The sequence below is a fragment of the Anolis sagrei genome, chromosome 1 (assembly GCF_037176765.1).
Source record: "Anolis sagrei isolate rAnoSag1 chromosome 1, rAnoSag1.mat, whole genome shotgun sequence".
NCBI classification, from domain to species: Eukaryota; Metazoa; Chordata; class Lepidosauria; order Squamata; family Dactyloidae; genus Anolis; species Anolis sagrei.
In genome coordinates, this window is record NC_090021.1 from 241,407,590 (window position 1) to 241,430,637 (window position 23,048).

The following is a 23,048-nucleotide window of genomic DNA, read 5'->3' on the forward strand; positions in this document are numbered from 1 at the left end:
AAAAACATGGCTCTTCGAGCAGGCCTTCAATTGAGTGTAGTTAAATTGACACTGGAATGAACTAGGACTACGATTTTTGGCTATGACCCCAGGACTTGACGAAGCGGATTTTTAGTATAAGTATATGTTATGTTGTATCTGTCTGGTTTGTATCGTCTTGATTCACTGTACACTGTCTTCTTTGTTGCTGTTCACCGCCCCGAGTCGCCCCCGGGCTGAGAGGGGCGGTCAATAAATGCAATAAATAAATAAATAAATAAATAAATCTTCTCTTGAACATGGAAGATTCAGGAGACATTTGGGCATCACCAAGTCTTTCACTGAGGCTCAGATGCTTCCATTTTATTTTCAAATTTATTTTCCAGCCTGACTCAGATGAAAGCCAACTGGTCCTAGCACTAGCAGTGAGGTGTACATAATAGATAATAACCCTTTTCTCAGATGCAAGGCTTTGAGATTATACAGAGCTTTAAACCACAGCAAACAGCTGATATTTGAAGATATTACTTGAAAGCATGCACTTATTTTTATCATTTATCATGTGGTTCTGAGTAACATAGCACAAGAACTAATGTGTGTAATGATTCCCAGAAAGTGCAGAGACAAGAAGGCAGTTTTCTTAACTACTCTGAATTTCTGAAGCAGCTCTCAACTTTTGAGTTTATATCACAGCTCAGGAAAATGGACTGCTAGTTTTGCAATATGACATGTGAGAGAAATGGAAGGCGACTGCATTGGCAATATACACTGCTAGCTTTGAGGATGTTCCTTTTGTGTGAGCATGAGAGATTGAATGTGATTGATAATATCCCTTCCCCCCTTGTAAAATCCAGAGATATTTTTCTAAACAAGCAAAATCCATCTTCCATTTTTATTATTAGTTTTTCACATCACAACCCATGGCACTTGACACAGCTGAATCTCCAGTTTTTTTTAGATAATGTCATATAATACAACAGGTTGGAATGTTACTGCAGAGGACGTTCTAATTCCCCATAACATTGACAGATGCCAGGAGCAAAAACCTGAAATTCAGAGCTTAGTATGCAGCTAACTTTCTCCACTTTCTCAAATAAGATGTGGAGTAACCCAAGGAAAGGAGGACAGGGAGTGGAAGGGAGAACAATCAGCACAACATCATGAGCAGACTATCTTCTAAAGTGTTATTAAAACGACTGCCAGTAACTCAAAGAACAATTTTAAAAAATTCACCAGTCTCCAAATCCATGGGATTCTGATGAACTTCCATCCCTCTTTTAATTAAAACTACAGTCCCCAACTGTGTGTAAATGGATTTCAGCTTTCAGTAATTTCCTTTGAAGAGGTTAGTGGCTGGAGCAGCAGTGTGCCCAGAAAGTAAAATCCCTCACTGAGCACAATCTACATTTGCAACCACAGAAGTTCAGCTTGAGGATTTCCAGCAGTACTCTGGGTCCATGTGTGAGCATGTGTACGTGTTTTGTGCACACATTTCTCCTGTAATTTATTTCTCCAGAGGGGCATAATTCAGGAGTTTCTCAATCAGATCAACGTGGGCAAGCAGCATTCGCCGGCAGCAATATCTCTTCAGACCCAAAGCATCCAAAGCATCACTAAAAACAAACAGAAGGACAGTTTTAAAAGAACAGCAGCACACTAAACCAGATCTTATCCATGTACAAGGACAAAATTCAAGGTCCTGCTCATACAGTAGGAAGAAAAAACATGGAAGTGGAACGGATGAAAGAGAGCTCAGTATGGACTATTCAGTGAAGGTGCCTAGGGTTCCCCATACCACTCTCCTCAAACCGGAATATGTCATGAGAACAGACAAGGGATCTTCTTAACTGAAGACCTTAAAATGAATATTATATAGTTTTCAATAGATATCATATAGATCAGATCTAGAAAAACACTGGGGTCAAATTCAGCTCTATGATTTCTCTAAAGTTTATACATTTTCCTCATGACCTACCATTTAGTAGTTTTCCAGCTGAAATTCTTCTCGTAAGATTTCAACAAAAGCTTTACATTAAAGTATACTGGCGTGCTTGGACCAATCTTTTTCTCTTTGGCTCCATCCATACCAGAATGCAGTGTCCAATACTTTTCTGAAATTAAATTTATGGCTAAAAGAAGTTCCCATATGTATACCCAATTATGTATTTTTAGGTATTTATTTCCTATATTTATACCCTGTCCTTCTCCCCCCGAAGGGGGAGTCATGTATGAGTATGAGATGTATGTATGTATGAGAGGGTTGGACTAAATGATCTCCCAAGTCCTTGAAAACTCTATTGCTCTGTTTCATGCCTACTTTATAACCTCTTTCCAAACTCAGTATTTCAGATAAATAGATACAATCTCATTTTATAGCCCGAGAAGAGGATAAAACAAACACATCCATGACCCAAAGCAGATTGCAGGCTAAAAATAGAGAAGAGACCAAAGGAATCCGAAAATGGAACAGGAATATGCAACTGATATACAAATCAAGAACAGAACACCAGAAAATAAGGCTAAAATGAGAATTAGGATGGATGTTTATAAAAACAAACCTCTAAAACATAGAATAAAGATGTTGATCTATAATACAAAGAAATAATTAGACATTTTAAACGAGGGTGGTTTTAGTAGAACTAAGAGAACAAATACCAAGTTCAAAAGGTCAGGAAGAATTAGCAATAAATATGTACAATAGCTGGGTTGCAGTTAAACATAAAAAAAACCATGATTATGGCAATCGGACTGATCAATAACTGGGAAATAGAGGGAGAAAACGAGGAGGCAGTGACAGACTTTGTATTTCTAGGTGTGAAGATCACTGCAGGCGCAGACTGCAACCAGGAAATTAGAAGACGTTTACTTCTTGGGAGGAGAGCAATGATCAATCTCAATAAAATAGTGAAGAGTAGAGACATCTCATTGGCAACAAAGATCTGCATAGTCAAAGCAATGGTATTCCCTGTAGAAACCTATGGATGTGAGAGCTGGACCATAAGAAAGGCTGAGCGAAGGAAGGAACTGTGGTGTTGGAAGAACATTCTGAGAGTGCCTTGGACTGTGAGAGGATCCAACCCATCTACATGAAGCCGCTGGGTGAGATCATCCGGAGTTTCGGGGTGCGGTGTCATCTGTACGCAGATGATGTCCAACTCTGTCACTCCTTCCCACCTGCTACTAAGGAGGCTGTCGAGGTCCTGAACCGGTGCCTGGCCACTGTAACGGTCTGGATGAGGGCGAACAAACTGAAACTAAATCCAGACAAGACAGAGGTACTCCTGGTCAGTCGCAAGGCCGAACGGGGTATAGGGTTACAGCCTGTGCTGGACGGGGTCGCACTCCCCTTGAAGGCGCAGGTTCGCAGCTTGGGTGTGACTCTGGACTCATCGTTGAGCCTGGACCCCCAGGTTTCAGCGGTGACCAGGGGAGCATTTGCACAGCTCAGGCTCGTGCGCCAGCTGCGCCCGTATCTCGGGAAGTCTGACTTGGCCACGGTGGTACACGCTCTTGTCACATCCCGCCTGGACTACTGCAACGCTCTCTACGTGGGGCTGCCCTTGAAGACGGCCCGGAAGCTTCAGCTGGTTCAGCGTGCGGCAGCCATGTTACTAACTGGAGCGGGTGGCAGGGAGCACACAACGCCCTTGTTGTCCCAGCTCCACTGGCTGCCGATTTGCTACCGGACCCAATTCAAGGTGCTGGTTTTGGCCTACAAAGCCCTAAACGGTTCCGGCCCAAAATACCTTTCCGACCGCATCTTGGCCTACGAGCCCACGAGGACCTTGAGATCGTCTGGGGAGGCCCTTCTCTCGATCCCGCCTGCCTCACAGGCACGGCTGGCGGGGACGAGGGAGAGGGCCTTCTCGGTGGTGGCCCCCCGGCTGTGGAACACTCTCCCTGCACACATCAGACAGGCGCCTTCCCTCATGTCCTTTCGAAAAAGCCTTAAGACATGGCTGTTCGAGAGGGCATTTAATTAAGTGCTAAACAATACGGTAATGAGAACTGGAATGGAACAAGGAATATGAGACTGGCTATGATTCCACTAAGAGACAAAGCGGATTTTTAGTGTAGTCTGTAATTGTTGTATAGTTTATATGTTGTTGAAACTGGCTTTTTTGTAATTGTCTTTTATGTGTACTGTACACCGCCATGAGTCGCCCTTATGGGCTGAGAATGGCGGTTAATAAGTGCATCAAATAAATAAATAAATAAATAATTCAGGAAATAAAGCCCAACTGTTCATTGGAGGGAAGGATATTAAAGGCAAAGATACTTTGGCAATATAATGAGAAGTCAGGAAAGCTTAGAGAAGACAATGATGCTTGGGAAAATGGAAGGGAAAAGGAAGAGGGGCCAACCAAGAGTATGAGGAATTTAGAAGTAAAAGAAAGGATATACTTCTCTGACAAACACATCCATAAAAAATGATTTCAAAAGAAATAATGACAACAGTTTGTGGTGTTAGTATATGTACCAGTGACAAAAGTGTTTCATTTAGGGTTAATGCATGCATGCAGAGAGGCTTTTATTGTTGGAAATGACAACTTTCATCAAGCCTTCCCTAGTAACCTGTTTGTCTATGATCTTGTTGCTTAATGTTTGCTGTATGTGTGTTCTGGTGTGCAGTTTCCTTTACTCTATGGTTTCTGAGAAGTTTTAAAAGGGGCTGCAGACCACATGCTCTTTCTTTCTCCTTTTGACTATGTGACCTGTTGATAGCTCCTGACTTGATAGCATGTATATAAAAGGGAGATCATTTTCCCCCAAGATAGTTGGGGGAAAATTACCTCCCTATTGCTTTGTCCCTATAGTACAGATACATTCATGAATGCATTTCTCAAGGGGTTAAACCAGACACAGCTGGAATGATAATCAATTCTTACTCCTGTAGCTTGCTCTTACATGCCTGGTGCCACATTGCAGTCTGTTTCTTGGTCACTCCAGTGCAAAGGTGGGCATTAATGTGAGCTAGGAGGCTGCCAACTAATATGGATAACAAAACAATAGCCCACAGAGTTGAAATAAGACCAAGGATAGTAGTATGTAATAAGCTATTTCATTATTCCCCCAAGCAAAGTGATGCCAAGATTTGGAAGCAAAGCTTTTACAATATAAAAGCTAAAGATATATTGAAAGACACAAAACCCAGAATCATCTATGCTATAATATTTCCAATTTCTATATGTGGCCGTGCAACATGGACAGTGAAGAAACCTGACATGGTGAAAATAAACTTATCTGAAATGTGGTGTTGGAGAAGTTCTACAGATATGAATTGCTAAAAAGACAAATTCGTGGATGTTAAAAGAAATCAGGTCTGAGCTCTCATCTAAACTCAGGCTCTCATACTTTGGACATATCATGCAATGACATGACTCAATTGAGAAGATGATGAATGTGTAATGTGGAAAGCAGTGGGAAAAGGGGAGAATGGGTTACATGTGAATTTATTTAATTAAGAAAGCTATGGCTCCGAGTCTGCATGTTCTGAGCAGGGCAGCTGATCTTAGGGGTCTCTCATTCATAGTGCCACCATAAGATAAATTTTACTTGGTAGTAAATAGCAACAACAAAGGATGCTGTATTGGCTTCACAAAGATCTTGGAGGACTATATCCTAAGCAATTTTAAAAATATTTTCTCCTTCTAAGGAGAATTGGTAGCCATCCATATTTTTGTCATTGTAGCCTGAGGAATGGAATTCTGTCAATAAGAAGTTGAAAAAAAGCAAACCCTCTTTCAAAAATGACCTGGGAATGAGGAATATGCCTAAACTGTCTCCCATTGGTTGGAAACAGTTGAGCACCGGATCACATTCAAAGTGATGGTACTCACCTTTAAGGCCTTGCATGGTCTGGGGCCGATGTACCTAAGGGACCGCCTCACCCCCTACCAACCCCAGAGATCCCTCCATTCTGAGGACCAAGATCTATTGGAAATTCCCAGTGTCAAGACCTTGCGTCTAACAGCAACCAGACACAGAGCCTTTACAGCAGTGGCACCATCATTCTGGAATACTCTGCCACCTGAAGTCCGTGCCTTGCGGGACTTATCAGCTTTCCGCAGGGCTTGTAAGACATACTTGTTTCGACAGGCCTTTGATTTTTGATATTACTGTTTTTAAATCGTTTTAAATTGTTTTTAAATTGTGTTAGATTTTAGCCATTCTTGTAAGCTGCTCCGAGCCCCAGGGGAGTGGCGGCATATAAGTTCGAATAATAAATAAATAAATAAATATCTGAGGATTGCACTTTCCTCATACCTGCTCTATAGCATGCAGTAGAATTACTGAAGAACAGCATGTTACTGATTTTGGAGAGGTTCTCTCATCTGGACACTGTCATTTCCATGTCCTTGTTATTCAACCAATACCTGACAGAAGCAGGTTCTCAGGTTTTGGCCCTAGCCTTTTAGGTCAGAACTCCATTCATTTCTGTCTCTTGGATTTCAACTGGGATTAATTAGCTGGAATTTATATGGTTAGGTTGCTGGCCTACTTGAGCTGATGACATTTAAAAAGAAATCTATAGTTTTGAACATTTATTAAAGCCCATTTTGATATGTAAGAAAAGAATGCATCTCATATCTAAGAATTCTGCTCATGATTTCTGCCAAAATAGTAGATCTGAGAATTAAGTTTCAATTTTCATTACAGGTTAGAGGAATTAGCATTCTATTTGAGATGTATGTCTCTTGCGGATCAAATAGGCAAAGGATGAATGTAAGATAGCATCTCTTGACCTTAGAGTCCACCCACATAAGAACTCAGTGCCCCAACAGGATCCTTTCCTCACTACACTGTATGATCACTCGTTATTCAAATGATTAAAAAAACCCGTCTGTTAAAGGTTTGAAAATGCTGCTCATTTTAAAATTAATTTTCGAAGTGTTGTGATCAAATATTTCATACAGTTACCTTGCATACTCATCTATGAGAAAGTTCCACAGAAACACAAGGAACTTACTGCTGAATCGACATAGCACTGCACTATTCACCTCCACAAAAATTGCAAACAAAAATTTAACAATGGAACAAGTTTTTAAATAAAATTATCATGCACTGATCTTCATGATCCTGTTTTTAAAAAAACCCATAGGAGGCACATATTTAGCTCAAGGAGGTTATTAAGCAAAACTGAAGGTATTGCTGTATAGTTTCTCCCCTTCCTCCTCCAAATGGTAGTTTCACAAAACTAAATGTAAAAAGCAACAATTTGGTAGTTTCACAAAACTCAATGTAAAAAGCAACAATTTCAAATACTTCTGAAACTGTATGCAGTGGCAAGCAGCCTACCTGCCATATTTTGTGCTGGAATAAATGATTGTAACAATACCTATCATATGGATCTGCCCTGATAATTGTCATAATTTAAGCAGTAGCTAAAATACACAGTTTTGTTGTTAGGAAGAACTCAAATATGCATTTGTTTGCCCACTTGGTTAATGTAAAAAAAATCATGCAATAAACTAGGATCAGATTTATGCCCAAGGCATGCATCATGCAGGTGCATTTATCATGCAAATTATACTAAAATTCTACTTAATTGCTAAATTTAGATTCATGTGTCCCAATTCTGTTTCTGCAGCAAAAAATCAATGGTTATTAAATATCTAATACACAGTCTGGGGAAAAGGGTGATACAGTAACAGACTGGAATGAACACTATCCTCAGAGTCTAGACCAGTGGTGGTAAACCTTTTAGGGCGTGCCCAACCCGGGAGGGAGGGGGGGAGGTGAGGCGGGTTGGGCACTTGGGGTAGTGGCGAGTGAGTGGCAGGCAAGCAGGTGAGTGAGTGGGTGAATGAGGGAAACAGCTTGCGTGCCAAGGGAGAGGGTGCTGTGGGCCCCTTCTAACACACGTCATAGGTTCACCACCACCGGTCTAGCCAGTCAAGAAAGAAGCACATTTCTAGCCTTTTCTGCCATTTAATTGTCACAAAAATAGTGCTGTGAAAGGCCAGTTACCAAGCACTATAAATGAAATATACACAAACAGTATATATTCATATTAAATGTATAATTTATTTTATTTTACTTAATTTAATATCGTACAAATCCTAATTTATATAATGTATAAATTGTAAATAAATAGCAACAACAATAACATATAAAATAAGTAATAAATTGTACTAGAAACAATAGGAACATTAATGTGCAAAAACTAGCTGAATTTGCCAAAGGGTCAAATTCTTCCTCTCTCAAAATGGTTCCCATTACAACTGATCATTATAACAGCTGAAGCTTAGTTTGCTTATTTTGTTCTCCCTCGTTATCCCTTTTCCCCACTTTGCATCATGTTTTTTAGACAGATCCTCAGGGGATGGCTTATGATTTATATTGCCTGGGAGACTTTTTGGCTGAGTAGTAGAGAAAATATTCTTCAAATAAATCAGAAACTTTTATACCTCATTATGGCCCATTTGCAATGTTCTGAAAATGTAGATTTAATTTAAGATGTTTTAAACACCTGATATTAGTGATAAGCCCAAAAACCGACCAAATGTTTAAAAATTAATAAAGGAATATGGTAAATGTTTATATTCTCCAAAGGGTTTTCTGACCCAATCACCAAATCATTTTTGGATGATCTAGTGATTGGGCTTGAAAATCTTTTTGAGAGTATAAAACTTTGCTGCAGACATTACAGAATTTGGAAAGTTGCCAGGATTTCCAATAAACACACAAAAGATGATGGTGGTAATCAAAATGAGAAAAGAATCTTAATGATAAAAACCAAATGTTTTGTTAAGATGCTATTTTTACTTCAGACAACCCTGATTTTAACTAATGATAAGCAATGTAAACAATGGCAGAAAATTCAAACAGCAAGATACAAAACCAAGTGCCAAGTATAAGGTTTTATAAGATACAAAACAAAAATGGGGTTGGGGGATATCAAGTATGACACTGAACTTTTCTGCATGCTAGGTTCTTGTGGGTTTTTTCGGGCTATAGAGCCATGTTCTAGAGGCATTTCTCCTGACGTTTCGCCTGCATCTATGGCAAGCATCCTCAGAGGTAGTGAGGTCTGTTGGAATTAGGACAATGGGTTTATATATCTGTGGAATGGCTGGGGTGGGGCAAGGAGCTCTTCCCTGCTGCAGTTAGGTGTGAATGTTTAGCTGATCACCTTCATTAGCATTTGAAGGCCTGCCTGAGCCTGGGAAAATCTGTTGCTGGGAGGTGTTAATCTGTGCCTGGTTTTTTCCTCTCTGTTGTTTAGCTGTTATAATTTTAGAGTTTTTTAATACTGGTAGCCAGACTTTGTTCATTTTCATGGTTTCCTCCTTTCTGCTGAAATTGTCCACATGCTTGTGGATTTCAATGGCTTCTCTGTGTAGTCTGACATGGTGGTTGTTGGTGTGGTCCAGCATTTCTGTGTTCTCAAATAATATGCTGTGTCCAGGCTGGTTCATCAGGTACTCTGCTATGGCTGACTTCTCTGGTTGAAGTAGTCTGCAGTGCCTTTCATGTTCCTTGATGCATGTCTGGGCGCTGCGTTTGGTGGTCCCTATGTAGACTTGTCCACAGCTGCATGGTATACGGTAGACTCCTGCAGAGGTGAGAGGATCCCTCTTGTCCTTTGCTGAACGTAGCATTTGTTGGATTTTCTTGGTGGGTTTGCAGATTGTTTGTATGTTGTGTTTCCTCATCAGCTTCCCTATGCAGTCAGTGGTTCCCTTGATGTATGGCAGGAACACTTTTCTCTGGGTGGATCTTTATCTTTACTCTTGTGGCTTGTTCTAGCTTGTTGTAGCTATGGGGAGCCCTCTCAGCCCGGTCATAGCTAACTTCTACATGGAACACTTTGAAGAACAAGCCCTGGAGACAGCAGCCAAAAAGCCCACGATATGGTTCAGATATGTGGATGACACCTTCACCATTTGGAGCCATGGAGAAGAAGAACTCAACAGGTTCCTGGACCATCTTAACAGCATCCACCCAAACATCCAGTTCACCATGGAAAAAGAAAATGAAGGAAGACTGCCTTTTCTAGATGTCCTAGTCATCCGCAAACCAGATCAACAATTGGGTCACACCGTCTACAGAAAACCCACACACACAGATAGATATCTACATAAAAACTCCAACCATCACCCAAGTCAAAAAAGAAGCACCATTAAAGCCTTGGCAGACCGTGCAAAAAGAATCTGCGAACCCCACCTCCTCCAAGATGAACTGAACCACCTCAACTGGGCTCTCCAGGCCAATGGATACTCCACCTCAGACATCAGAAGAGCTGCAAGACCAAGAACAAGCCACGAGAGTAAAGATGAAGATCCACCCAGAGGAAAAGTGTTCCTGCCATACATCAAGGGAACCACTGACCGCATAGGGAAACTGATGAGGAAACACAACATACAAACAATCTACAAACCCACCAAGAAAATCCAACAAATGCTACGTTCAGCAAAGGACAAGAGGGATCCTCTCACCTCTGCAGGAGTCTACCGTATACCATGCAGCTGTGGACAAGTCTACATAGGGACCACCAAACGCAGCGCCCAGACACGCATCAAGGAACATGAAAGGCACTGCAGACTACTTCAACCAGAGAAGTCAGCCATAGCAGAGCACCTGATGAACCAGCCTGGACACAGCATATTATTTGAGAACACAGAAATGCTGGACCACACCAACAACCACCATGTCAGACTACACAGAGAAGCCATTGAAATCCACAAGCATGTGGACAATTTCAACAGAAAGGAGGAAACCATGAAAATGAACAAAGTCTGGCTACCAGTATTAAAAAACTCTAAAATTATAACAGCTAAACAACAGAGAGGAAAAAACCAGGCACAGATTAACACCTCCCAGCAACAGATTTTCCCAGGCTCAGGCAGGCCTTCAAATGCTAATGAAGGTGATCAGCTAAACATTCACACCTAACTGCAGCAGGGAAGAGCTCCTTGCCCCACCCCAGCAGATATATAAACCCATTGTCCTAATTCCAACAGACCTCACTACCTCTGAGGATGCTTGCCATAGATGCAGGCGAAACGTCAGGAGAAATGCCTCTAGAACATGGCTCTATAGCCCGAAAAAACCCACAAAAACCTAGTTATTCCAGCCATGAAAGCCTTTGACAATACATTTTACTGCATGCTGTTCGGTTTGTTGCAAAAGACAGGATTGTGTTGACTGACAAGAAAGTATCAGATCATGGCCTGAGATTTGGGTGGCATGGATACTTGTGGTGCAAAAAGGGTAAAGCAAATGTAGATTTTAATGGTCATTTTGCGAGACATGCCTCACTAAGAATGTGGAATAGAGATACAATGCTCTAAAAGTCCTCTAGGGGCCTCAACACAACACCAGAAGAGAAGTGGGCATAATAGGCTTGTGCAATTTGGCTGGAGGGGGATTTGTTTTTGGTATCCAAATTTCGTTGGGCACCCAGGCCTGTTTTTGGGAGCCTCCCAAAAATCGATTAATAGAAATATCTGTTTTCGGCTAGGCAGCTGAAAGATCCAGCCAATTGGCGGCAATGGGAAACTTAGAAGGCTTCCCCTGGGATCCTTTCTTTTCTTCCTTTCAAAGGAGTCTGGGTATGATCAATGGGGGTTTAAGGAAGCACCCTTTCTGGAACCCTTTCCTTTCTTGCCTTCAAGGGAGTCTGGGACCCTTTCCACACAGATTAATAAATCCCACATTTTCTGCTTTGAAATGGTTTATACAACAGTATGGAATCAGATAACAGTTCCAAGCAGATATTGTGGGTTTTTTGCCTTGATATTCTGGGTTATATGGCGGTGTGAAAGGGCCCTGGTTTTTAGCAATGGGGTTAAGAAAACATCCTTCCTGGAACTCTTTCATTTCTTGCCTTCAAGAGAGTCTGGGTTTGAAGAAGGAGGTTAAGGAAGCACCCTTCCTCAGACCTTTTCCTTTCTTGTCTTCAAGGGAGTCTGGGTTTCAGCAACGGTGTTAAGGAAGCATCCTTCCTGGGAATTACATGGGGTCCTTCCACACAGCCCTATATCTCAGAATATCAAGGCAGAAAATCCCACATTATCTGACTGTGGACTCAGATAACCCAGTTCAAAGCAGATATTCTGGGATATTGGGCTGTGTGGAAGAGCCCACAGCTTGTGCAAGATACGTCATGGCATTCTTCTATTCCAATTGGCCCAATAGGCAGGGCTCATAGGCAAAGTCCACGGAGCAGCACACGGCAGCTTTTTCGTGCACTTCCCCAATGCAAATAGGGGAGGAGGAGCTGTGATCAGCTGTCATGGGATCCTGTTATGGATGGAAAAATGTGATGGCTGGACCCTTAATGTTATGGCAATCCTGTTTTGCCCCAGAAACAGCCTTATAACATTGGTTAAAGCAACTAAAAAAGCTTTACTTCAGCAAAATGGTAATACTCTAACAAACAGCAGCAAGGAACAGAAGAAAAATCCCAAAAGCAAAGCAAAAGTCTTACATCAGACATGAACCAAAGTCTTTGGCAAATAGTCTTTGTGAGGCATTTGCTGGAATTGCATGTAAGGAAATTGGAGCACAGAACCACTGGGTAGAATAGTTGCTACCAGCATTGACCCCTTGCTTTACTGCTGATTTATAGCTCTCAGCTGCCAGCACAGGTCTGATTGCTCAGAATCCTTTCAGCAATTCTAGCTGAATTTCTCCTTTCTTCTTTGGCCCTTTGGCTTTCCTGAAAGGTGGGAACTGGCAGTATGTTTTCTTCACCCCCTTCCTCCTCCTCAGTACTTGGCCCCAAATCTCCAACTCAAACATTTTCAGCCTCCTGTTTTACCTCCTCCTCAGAAGAGGAGTACACAACAATGGCCATCCAGCCAAGATGGATTGGTCGAAGAGAACCAACCACCCCGAATCCATGCACAAGTCTACTTCTTAATAAGATCTTTGAAATTTGATCAAGAACAATATAGAATTAAATCAAATGAAGAACGACTATCAGAAAGTCATAGTTCTCAATGTTACTATAAGAGGCAAATGTTTGAAAGTTATTAAATGGATGAAATATATGCTTTTGAAAACTGTAAATTTAAATTTGAGATGCAATTATGTGTGGATGAAGATTTTATTGGTAAGATGTATAGACTTTTGATAAAAACTGATAGAAGACAAACAGGTTAAAGATTGTATGACAAAATGGACTCAGAATGTTGGGTATACCATACAAGTAAAACTCATGAGTAAGAGAATGGAAGACTACTTTTCTTCCCTCCTTTATCTAGACGGGCTCCCATTTCACCTGCTGCTATCATTGCAGCTGCTGCCATCCTTCTCTCCCTCACTAGCTGATACCCCATGCTCAGGCTCCTATTCTGGCTACTTCTTCGGAGTTGGTGGCAACACACTATTCTCTTCTGGCTCCTGAGTGACAGGATTGTTACACTGGGCCCAACACCAGTGGTGGCTGTATCCCACAGCAGCAGTGGCAACAGCAGCTCCGAAGCAGCCCTACAAGCCATGCAATTACCAGGGAGCTGAAGGAGAGGAGCACTCCACCACTGCTAGAGCCAGAAACAGGTGCATGAGCAAAAGGACTCACCTGACAGGGAGAGTGTGGTGACAGCAGTGGGTGAAATGGGAACTGGTCTAAAGAGGAGTAAAGAGATACTTGCGTACACACAAGTCAGTTGTCTACTTGTGAGCAAACTGTTCGAATCTGAGATGTAGACAGAAACACAATTACAGGGAGGTGTGGTGCTAACAGGGTGAATCTGAGGCCCAATAATCTGAATTATAGTTAGGGTTTTTTGGTGGTGTAAACAAGCCCTGGGTTTAAACTGAGTAGAAAGGTACAGGATTATACTGCTGATAACAGATAAATATTGTTGTGTTTGTGGGAATATTACACTGAAATACAGAAGACAGATAACCTTATTTATATTTCACTTTAGCGTTTTTTATGGCCCACAGCAACAGATAATATGCTTGAATACAAATGCTGAAAAACTGTTGTTACAGAGCTCTAACCTTGCTTGACTTTCACGTTTCATTTTTGTCTGTATGTCTCATTTATGAGAAAGCACTTGAAGTTCAGAAATGGGAAAATGAAATTAAAAATATTCTTTGTCCTCCCAAGAACTAGCAACTGAATAGTAGATGAAAATGAATGAAAGTTGTACAATTCATTATTTCAATGGAGTCCGCACTCCATTTTCTTCTTAGTTTCCTTTATCAACATTTATTTAAAGTCATGATATAAAACTGCTGCAGAGGAAAAGAATACTTTCTCCTATATAAGCTATATGTAGAACAAGGCAAACCAGACACTGTTACAGTGCAAATGCCACATAAGTCTTGGATTTCCTGATACTGTTGGATTACAACGACTAGAATTCTTAAGTATGCTGCCTGGGGCTTCTTGGAAATGAAGTCCAATGACATCTGGGAACCCAGTGTTGGAAACTAATGTTCTAGAAAAGACTCTAATGGTAATGAAGACTTCCCAGTAGCAATGTCTCTTGTTTTTGGATGGAAAATACTGAATATACTCAATGTTTTAATCTAATGGTGATTTGGGAGTGGGTATCAGATACATTTCTTAGACTTTTTTGTGCATGGTGTTGATTGCTTTGTAGTTTATATAATTTTCTAAGCTGCTTTGCATTAACACTGGTGCCAAAAGATAGGATTAAAACAAAAACAATACTTAAAATGTGGCTCTAAAATTAAATTAAAATTTAAAAAACAAACAAGAAACCAATGCAGAATAAAAGCATTTCAGAAATGAACATTGGTTTTCCATGTAGCAAAATGTTAATGGATTCTTAAGACAACTGTGGAAATCAGATATATAAAAGGAAAGTTTCCTACCCTTCTGTATATTCTGCTTGCAGAAGGCCAAGATATGCTTCCCATTTGTTTCCAACGATTTTGCCACAAGTGAAGCATCTCACAGGAATAATCATTTTACACCTAAGAAACCATTACAAACATAAAATTTAAATATCATATAGAATTCTGGCAAAAGGAAGCATTTCTGTCTTTTTCATTTCACAGAAAAATATTTAAGTGTGTCCTTCATTTTGTTACTGAAGGCAATTTGATGTAAAAGAGATTCACTCTGGGTGAATAGTGACCTTGTTTTGTACCTTATCAAAGCAGATAATCCACAGTCTGCTTTGAACTGGATTATATATATAATATATATATATAATCCAGTTCAAGACAGATAATCTGGATTTTATATGGCAGTGTAGATGGTGCCTCAAAGGATGATTACTAGGTGCAGTGGGGATTACTTCTGAGTATATGTGTTTAATCACTTATTCACAAGACTGAAATCCAATGCACACTTGGAATAGGTTTCCATTCACATGAAGGCTGACATCCATTAGTAGGAATAAACCCATATTGCATTTGAGTATACCTTTTTATTGGTCTTTGCAGAGATCAGTATGAGATTTGTTAACAGGCTCACTAAGTTTCAAGACGTTGATGTCATCAACTATTTAGTGCACAGCTGTTGCAAAAAAATTACTTGTCATGGTCAGTACATTCTTCTAACAGTTAATCAACCATATGTATTGTAGATATACATAAAATTCTGAATAATACTTCATGCACCTCATATTGTAATTTACATTCCATGAAAGTTAATTCCATTACAAATTTGTTTGTTTCCAAGGTGCCGCCAGGCTGTTGCTTGCAAATGAGATGAAGTCCCATAATAAATAAAATAATTTAAGACTTCAAAGTATGATTTGCAGCTATTAATTCCCAAAATTCTGATTTTTCTTGAAAGAAAACCAGCACTTGTTACAGGCGTGATTACAGTTTTTCATGAAAAACTGTTATTCTTTGTTCAAAATATTAATGATAAATCTTGCTTGTAGAAGAATTCATATTTCAATGAAAGTTGGATGGAAAATAATACTCAATCACATCAAGCATATTTGTGCATATGTGCATGTGCACACTTTTAAACAGGTAAATACTACTAAAACCAAGAGGCTTCTAGCACTCTTTACAAGTACTTCATCTCCAACAAGGTGAACAAAGCATGTCAAACTGATTTTCTGGATATGGTATATATAGCCCCTTAGCTTGACCTAAACTTCATGCATGATTAGGCAACTATGGTGTAGCAGCAAGAGTGCTGGAGCTGCACGTTGAAAGAAACCCAATCTAAAGTTCCTACTCAGCCATGGAGTGCAGTGTGTGCCCATCAGGAAAATTAAACGTCTCCTGGCATGACAGCAACTTCATAGGGCTACTATGAAAATGAAATAGGAGAACTCAAACTAGTGTTCTATACATGCCAACTTGTGTGTTTGTCTCACAAAAACTGTAACTTTTAGCAGTATTTGGCTGTTATTGAAAACATACATGAGCATTTTATGGCATCTGGCAGAATAACATTTACTGCTAATTAGAAATCTGGCCCGAGTTATTTATAAATAACACCTCCAACTTTAGATTATGGTGAATCTGTTGATCTTAGAGATGTCACAAAACTCTTGCTTTTCAAAAATCATGAGGGATAAATATAGTCAAGCCAATTATCTAATATTTGGGAGATGCTATGTGTGTGCATATGAGAAAATGGCAACGATTCCCATCAGAACCACCAAGCAGGGCAGCAAATGAAATAGTGTGCCTGTTGCTTCAAGGTGAGGAGCAAGAACTGTGGTGTGATAGAAATGGAGGAGTGGGGTTGCCAGAGTGAAATCTGGAGATACTTCGAACTTTTAATAGTAGGGTCAGTTGTTGTTGTCGCTGTTCCTATTACAGTTATTTATACCCTGCTTTCAATCTCGGGAACCAAGACCTAAAAAGTGACTGATAATATTTTAAAAAACTATAAAAATGTTAAACCTACAAAATATAAATAGAATTGAATATGACTAATACATGGATGCGAGACCGCCAATGAATATAAGCTACATTTCATTCTATGTGTTGTAATGGGTTGGATATGCATCTCTTGTTTAGCCATGGAACCCTGCTATGCAACTTTGGACAAGTTATATTATTTTGCTAAAGAAGAAAACAATGGCAAATATCCTCTGAATAACTCTTACCAAGAATATACCAAGTTCTGGACTGGTCTCAGAAACTAAACCAGTACTTGGATGGAAGACAACTACCAGGTGCTGTTAGCAGACTCCCCACGGGGAGAACGGTGGAGTTTAAATAAAATTAATAATGTTGGAAATGACAACCTTCTTCAAGTCTTCTCTAATAAGTTTATCTATGATCCTGTTGCTCACTGTGTATATGCATGTTCTGGTATGCAGCTTCCTTTACTCTATAGACTTTCTCTCTCTCCTTTTGACTATGTGACCTGTTGATAGCTGCTTTGTCATATGAAAGATGCCCTGGTCAGATGGCACAGAAAATTATCTCAAACATATCTGAAACCGGACTAGTAAATTTTGTACCTGTGTATGTTAAACACATGAAGGTTGTGAGTAAGCCAAATATGTTATTTTTATCCAAGTCTACTTCATTTTTGCCTCTTGAGTGCATGATATAAAACAAGTTGATTTATGGGAGAGTATATATATTTTGGGCATTGAAAAACACTTCTAAAAAGCTCTGCTGTTTTATACACTGGCAAAATCTCTATTTTCCTAACAGATCAGATAATATAAGTATATGGAATTGTGAAATAACTAACGGAATGGCCTTGGATTTGACTCTGGATGATGTGATTTTAATTAATTGTTTCAACACTTCTGCTGATTTTTAGTTTAAGTGCATATGTTTATTTTCTTACTGTATATGGCGTCAAATTGCTGCCTTTTTGTAAGGTTGCTCCGAGTCCCCCTTTTGGGGTGAGAAGGGCAGGATATAAATGTAGCAAATAAATAAATTGACAGGTTATTCAGTCTAACAACTGAAACCATTGCCTTGCATCATTATATCAGGTTATATACCACACAAGAGAAGATTCTACTCTAAAGGATTTTTGACTCTTCCCTGAAAGGTCAAGCTTTTCTTAAAAGTTTTGATCTCCAAATGGTGTTTTTCGAAAAGGTTATGAATGCCATTTCCTAATATGTGTGTGTGTGTGTGTGTGTGTATTAGAGCAGGCATGGGCAAACCTTGGCCATCCAGGTCTTTTGGACTTCAACTCCCACAATTCCAAATTGTGAAAGTTGAAGTCCAAAACACATGGAGGGCCAAAGTTTGCCCATAACTGTTTTCGAGGAAGGAAGTGACTGGCAAAACCACCACTCAGCATCTCAGGCTTATAGGTTTTCTTGCTTAAGAAAGCCTATAGGTCAGAAACTAATCCTGCCTACCTATATGCTATATGCATACACCCATATGCTGCATTTCCTCCAAATTGGGTGGATTTTACTTAGTCCCTAAGTTCCATCTTGTCTCCTACATACGTCATCGGTTGGGGACCCCTTCCCCCAGCACCAACTGCCACTCTGGTCCAGAGTGAAGAGAGAGGGGGCCAGGGGACAGTTCCACCTTGTCTCCTGTACTAAGCTAATAATATAATGTAATATAATATATTGTATATACATATATTTATAATATTATAATGTAATGCAATATAATACTAATAAGAATGATATTACATGTAATATTACTAATAATATTACAATATAATGGTATAATACAATATAGTAATATTTAATACTGATATTGTACTAAATATGAAGTTCAACAGGGACAAATGCAAGATTCTCCACTTAGGCAGAAAAAATGAAATGCAAAGATACAGAATGGGTGACGCCTGGCTCGAGAGCAGTACGTGTGAAAAAGATCTTGGAGTCCTCGTGGACAACAAGTTAAACATAAGCCAACAATGTGATGTGGCGGCAAAAAAAGCCAATGGGATTTTGGCCTGCATCAATAGGAGCATAGTGTCTAGATCTAGGGAAGTAATGCTACCCCTCTATTCTGCTTTGGTTAGACCACACCTGGAATATTGTGTCCAATTCTGGGCCCCACAATTAAAGAGAGATATTGACAAGCTGGAATGTGTCCAGAGGAGGGTGACTAAAATGATCAAGGGTCTGGAGAACAAGCCCCATGAGGAGCGGCTTAAGGAGCTGGGCATGTTTAGCCTGAAGAAGAGAAGACTGAGAGGAGACATGATGAGGGCCATGTATAAATATGTGAGAGGATGCCACAGGGAGGAGGGAGCAAGCTTGTTTCATTCCTGAAAGTAAACAGGTCTTGGTAGTAGGCGACTCCCTCCTTAGAGGAACGGAAGCTGTCATTTCCAGACCAGATGGGATGGCTCGAGAAATATGCTGCCTACCGGGGGCAAAAATACACCATATCACTCAGAGGCTCACCAGGCTCCTCAAGCCCTATCACCGTCCTCCCCTCATGTTGATTCATGTAGGAACCAATGATACTGCAAGGCATACGTTTCAAAAGATCACAAATGATTTTCGAGCTCTAGGAGCAAAGCTAAAAGAATGTAATGTACAGGTGGTCTTTTCATCCCTCTTCCCTGTTGTAAGACACGGACCCACAAGAGCCAGAAAAATAGTACAGGTCAATGACTGGCTTAGAAAATGGTGTCAGGAGGAACGCTTTGGCTTCCTCGACCATGGCCTGCTTTTCCAGGAGGATGGCCTACTGGCAAGGCATGGGGTGCATCTCACACAAGTAGGAAAACACCTTTTTGCTCACAGACTCGCAAACCTCATTAGACGCACTTTAAACTAGGTCCACCGGGGGAGGGGGACAACAGCCTTGCGAACACTACTTTACCCATAATGTCTGGGAATCGCCAGAAGGATAAACGGACGGCTGCACAAACACAACAAGGACCAAGTACCAAAAGCACAATAATCCCAATTAAACAGCTCAAGGGAAGATCCCAGGGGCTCACATGTCTTTACACTAATGCACAGAGCATGGGAAATAAACAAGACGAACTCCAACTTTTAGCACAACACCACAAATATGATATCATAGGGATCACTGAAACCTGGTGGGATGACTCCTATCACTGGAATGTAGATATCGAGGGGTATTACCTCTTTCACAGAAACCGAACACAGGGGAGAGGAGGCGGAGTAGCCTTATATGTCAAAAACTCTTATGCTGCAGAAGAGATTCAAGACAGCAATCTGGGAAACCAGCTTGAAATCATCTGGATAAGAATCAAGGGAACTGGGACTCAAAAAGATGTCATTGTAGGCGTCTACTACAGACCCACAAGCCAGGAGGAAGAACTTGATGAAGTCTTCTGCCAACAGTTGACCAAACAGGCATAGAAAAGAGATGTAGTAGTCATGGGCGATTTCAACTATCCCGATATTTGCTGGAAAACAAACTCGGCCAAGAGTACAAGGTCCAACAAATTCCTTGCTTGCCTTGCAGACAATTTCATGGTCCAGAAGGTAGAAGAGGCAACAAGGGGATTGGCTACTCTTGATCTCATCCTAACAAATGCGGAGGACCTGATCGATGCGGTCGAAGTGGTAGGATCCTTAGGGGCAAGTGACCATGTGCTCCTGCAATTTGAGGTACAAAGGAAGGCCGAAACTAAGACAAGTCAAACCCGCATTTGGACTTTAGGAGAGCTGATTTCCAAAAAATGAAGGAAACACTGAGCAGCATTCCGTGGACACAGATACTAAAAGACAAGGGAGTTACGGATGGATGGGAATTTCTCAAGAGTGAAATACTCAAGACGCAATTGCAAACCGTGCCAACAAAGAGAAAAAATAGGACAAGTACAAAGAAGCCAGAATGGATGTCCAAAGAACTTCTAACTATGCTAAGACACAAAAGAGACATGCACAAGAAGTGGAAAAAGGGAGAAATCACCAAAGAAGAATTCAAACAAATAGCCAACACCTGTAGGGAAAAGGTCCGCAAGGCTAAAGCACAAAATGAGCTCAGGCTTGCCAGGGACATTAAAAACAATAAAAAGGGCTTCTATTCTTATGTCAGGAAAAACAAGGAGGCGATAGGACCTCTTCCCGGAGAAGATGGGGCAATGCTGACAGGGGGTAGGGAAAAGGCAGAACTACTTAATGCCTTCTTTGCCTCGGTCTTCTCACAAAAAGAGAGTCTTCAACCTCAGCAAGATGGAGTGGATGAGGGATTGGAGGACATCCAACCCCAAATTGGGAAAGAAGGCGTCCAGGAATACCTGGCCGCTCTTAATGAGTTCAAGTCCCCAGGGCCAGATCAACTACACCCCAGAGTATTGAAGGAACTAGCGGAAGTCATTTCGGAACCATTGGCAACCATCTTTGAGAGTTCTTGGAGAACGGGAGAAGTTCCAGCAGACTGGAGGAGGGCCAATGTGGTCCCAATCTTCAAGAAGGGAAAAAAGGATGACCCAAACAACTACCGTCCGGTCAGCCTCACGTCGATACCGGGCAAGATTCTGGAAAAGATTGTTAAGGAAGTGGTCTGCAAACACTTAGAAACAAATGCAGTCATCGCTAATAGTCAACATGGATTTATCAAAAACAAGTCATGCCAGACTAATCTGATCTCTTTCTTCGATAGAGCTACAAGCTGGGTAGATGCGGGGAATGCCGTGGATGTAGCGTACCTGGATTTCAGTAAGGCCTTCGACAAGGTCCCCCATGACCTTCTGGCAAGGAAACTAGTCCAATGTGGGCTAGGCAAAACTACGGTGAGGTGGATCTGTAATTGGTTAAGTGGACGAACACAGAGAGTGCTCACTAATGCTTCCTCTTCATCTTGGAAAGAAGTGACAAGTGGAGTGCCGCAGGGTTCCATCCTGGGCCCGGTCCTGTTCAACATCTTTATTAATGACTTAGATGAAGGGCTAGAAGGCATGATCGTCAAGTTTGCAGATGACACCAAATTGGGAGGGATAGCCAATAGTCCAGAGGACAGGAGCAGAATTCAAAACGATCTTGACAGATTAGAGAGATGGGCCAAAACTAACAAAATGAAGTTCAACAGTGACAAATGTAAGATACTCCACTTTGGCAGAAAAAAGCCCCATGAGGAGCGGCTTAGGGAACTGGGCATGTTTAGCCTGAAGAAGAGAAGGCCGAGAGGAGATATGATAGCCATGTATAAATATGTGAGAGGAAGCCACAGGGAGGAGGGAGCAAGCTTGTTTTCTGCTTCCTTGGAGACTAGGACGCGGAACAATGGCTTCAAACTACAAGAGAGGAGATTCCAGCTGAACATTAGGAAGAACTTCCTGACTGTGAGAGCCGTTCAGCAGTGGAACTTTCTGCCCCGGAGTGTGGTGGAGGCTCCTTCTTTGGAAGCTTTTAAGCAGAGGCTGGATGGCCATCTGTCAGGGGTGATTTGAATGCAATATTCCTGCTTCTTGGCAGGGGGTTGGACTGGATGGCCCATGAGGTCTCTTCCAACTCTTTGATTCTATGATTCCATGGAAATTAGGACAAGAAACAATGGCTTCAAACTACAAGAGAGGAGATTCCATCTGAACATGAGGAAGAACTTCCTGACTGTGAGAGCCGTTCAGCAGTGGAACTCTCTGCCTCGGAGTGTGGTGGAGGCTCCTTCTTTGGAAGCTTTTAAACAGAGGCTGGATGGCCATTTGTCAGGGGTGCTTTGAATGCAATATTCCTGCTTCTTGGCAGGGGGTTGGACTGGATGGCCCATGAGGCATCTTCCAACTCTTTGATTCTATGATTCTACTATGCTAATAATATATATACTGAGCGATTGTAGTCCCAAACACCCGGGAGACCAAAGTGTTGGAAGCAGTGCATTTAAAGGCACAGGAGCCCTTTTCTAATTTTCAACTTGAACCTGAGGGAACAGCTTCAGACGGCCTCGTATTCCTTTGGGAGGAACTCCCAGGAGTAACCGTCTCCCCTTTTCTCTTACCCGGGTGCCTCTGGAAGAGAAACACGGTGGGAAAGCAGGGTAAACCACCGTGGTCTGGACTCTACTAGCAACAAAGCCCTCTCCTCCGTCTGGAAGGCTTCCGAACAATGCCGCCGCCGCTGTGGCCACGCCCCCTTCCCGCCTCCTCGCGCCTCTCGGCGCTACCACTATAACAGAAAGGGGCGTGAAGAGTGTTTCCTCACTCCCAATTTCTTCCGGGGCCCCACAGAGCGTTTAAGGACAATCGCAAAAGATGTCTAAAGAGAGAACCATTCGTCGTCTTAACTCCACGCCGTGACTGT

General features: G+C 41.3%; 1 protein-coding gene across 1 annotated transcript; it reads right to left on the bottom strand.

Annotated features, from left to right (window-relative positions):
• Positions 1 to 857: 857 nt before the first annotated feature.
• On the bottom strand, positions 858 to 22,893 carry POLR2L (RNA polymerase II, I and III subunit L). The gene is made up of 3 exons (XM_060769156.2): positions 22,747 to 22,893; positions 14,782 to 14,883; positions 858 to 1,592 (listed from the first exon to the last, which is right to left on the bottom strand). The coding sequence occupies exons 2-3, from the start codon at positions 14,874 to 14,876 to the stop codon at positions 1,484 to 1,486; spliced, it is 204 nt and encodes a 67-aa protein (XP_060625139.1). The 5' UTR covers positions 14,877 to 14,883; positions 22,747 to 22,893; the 3' UTR covers positions 858 to 1,483.
• Between the last annotated feature and the right edge of the window lie 155 nt (positions 22,894 to 23,048).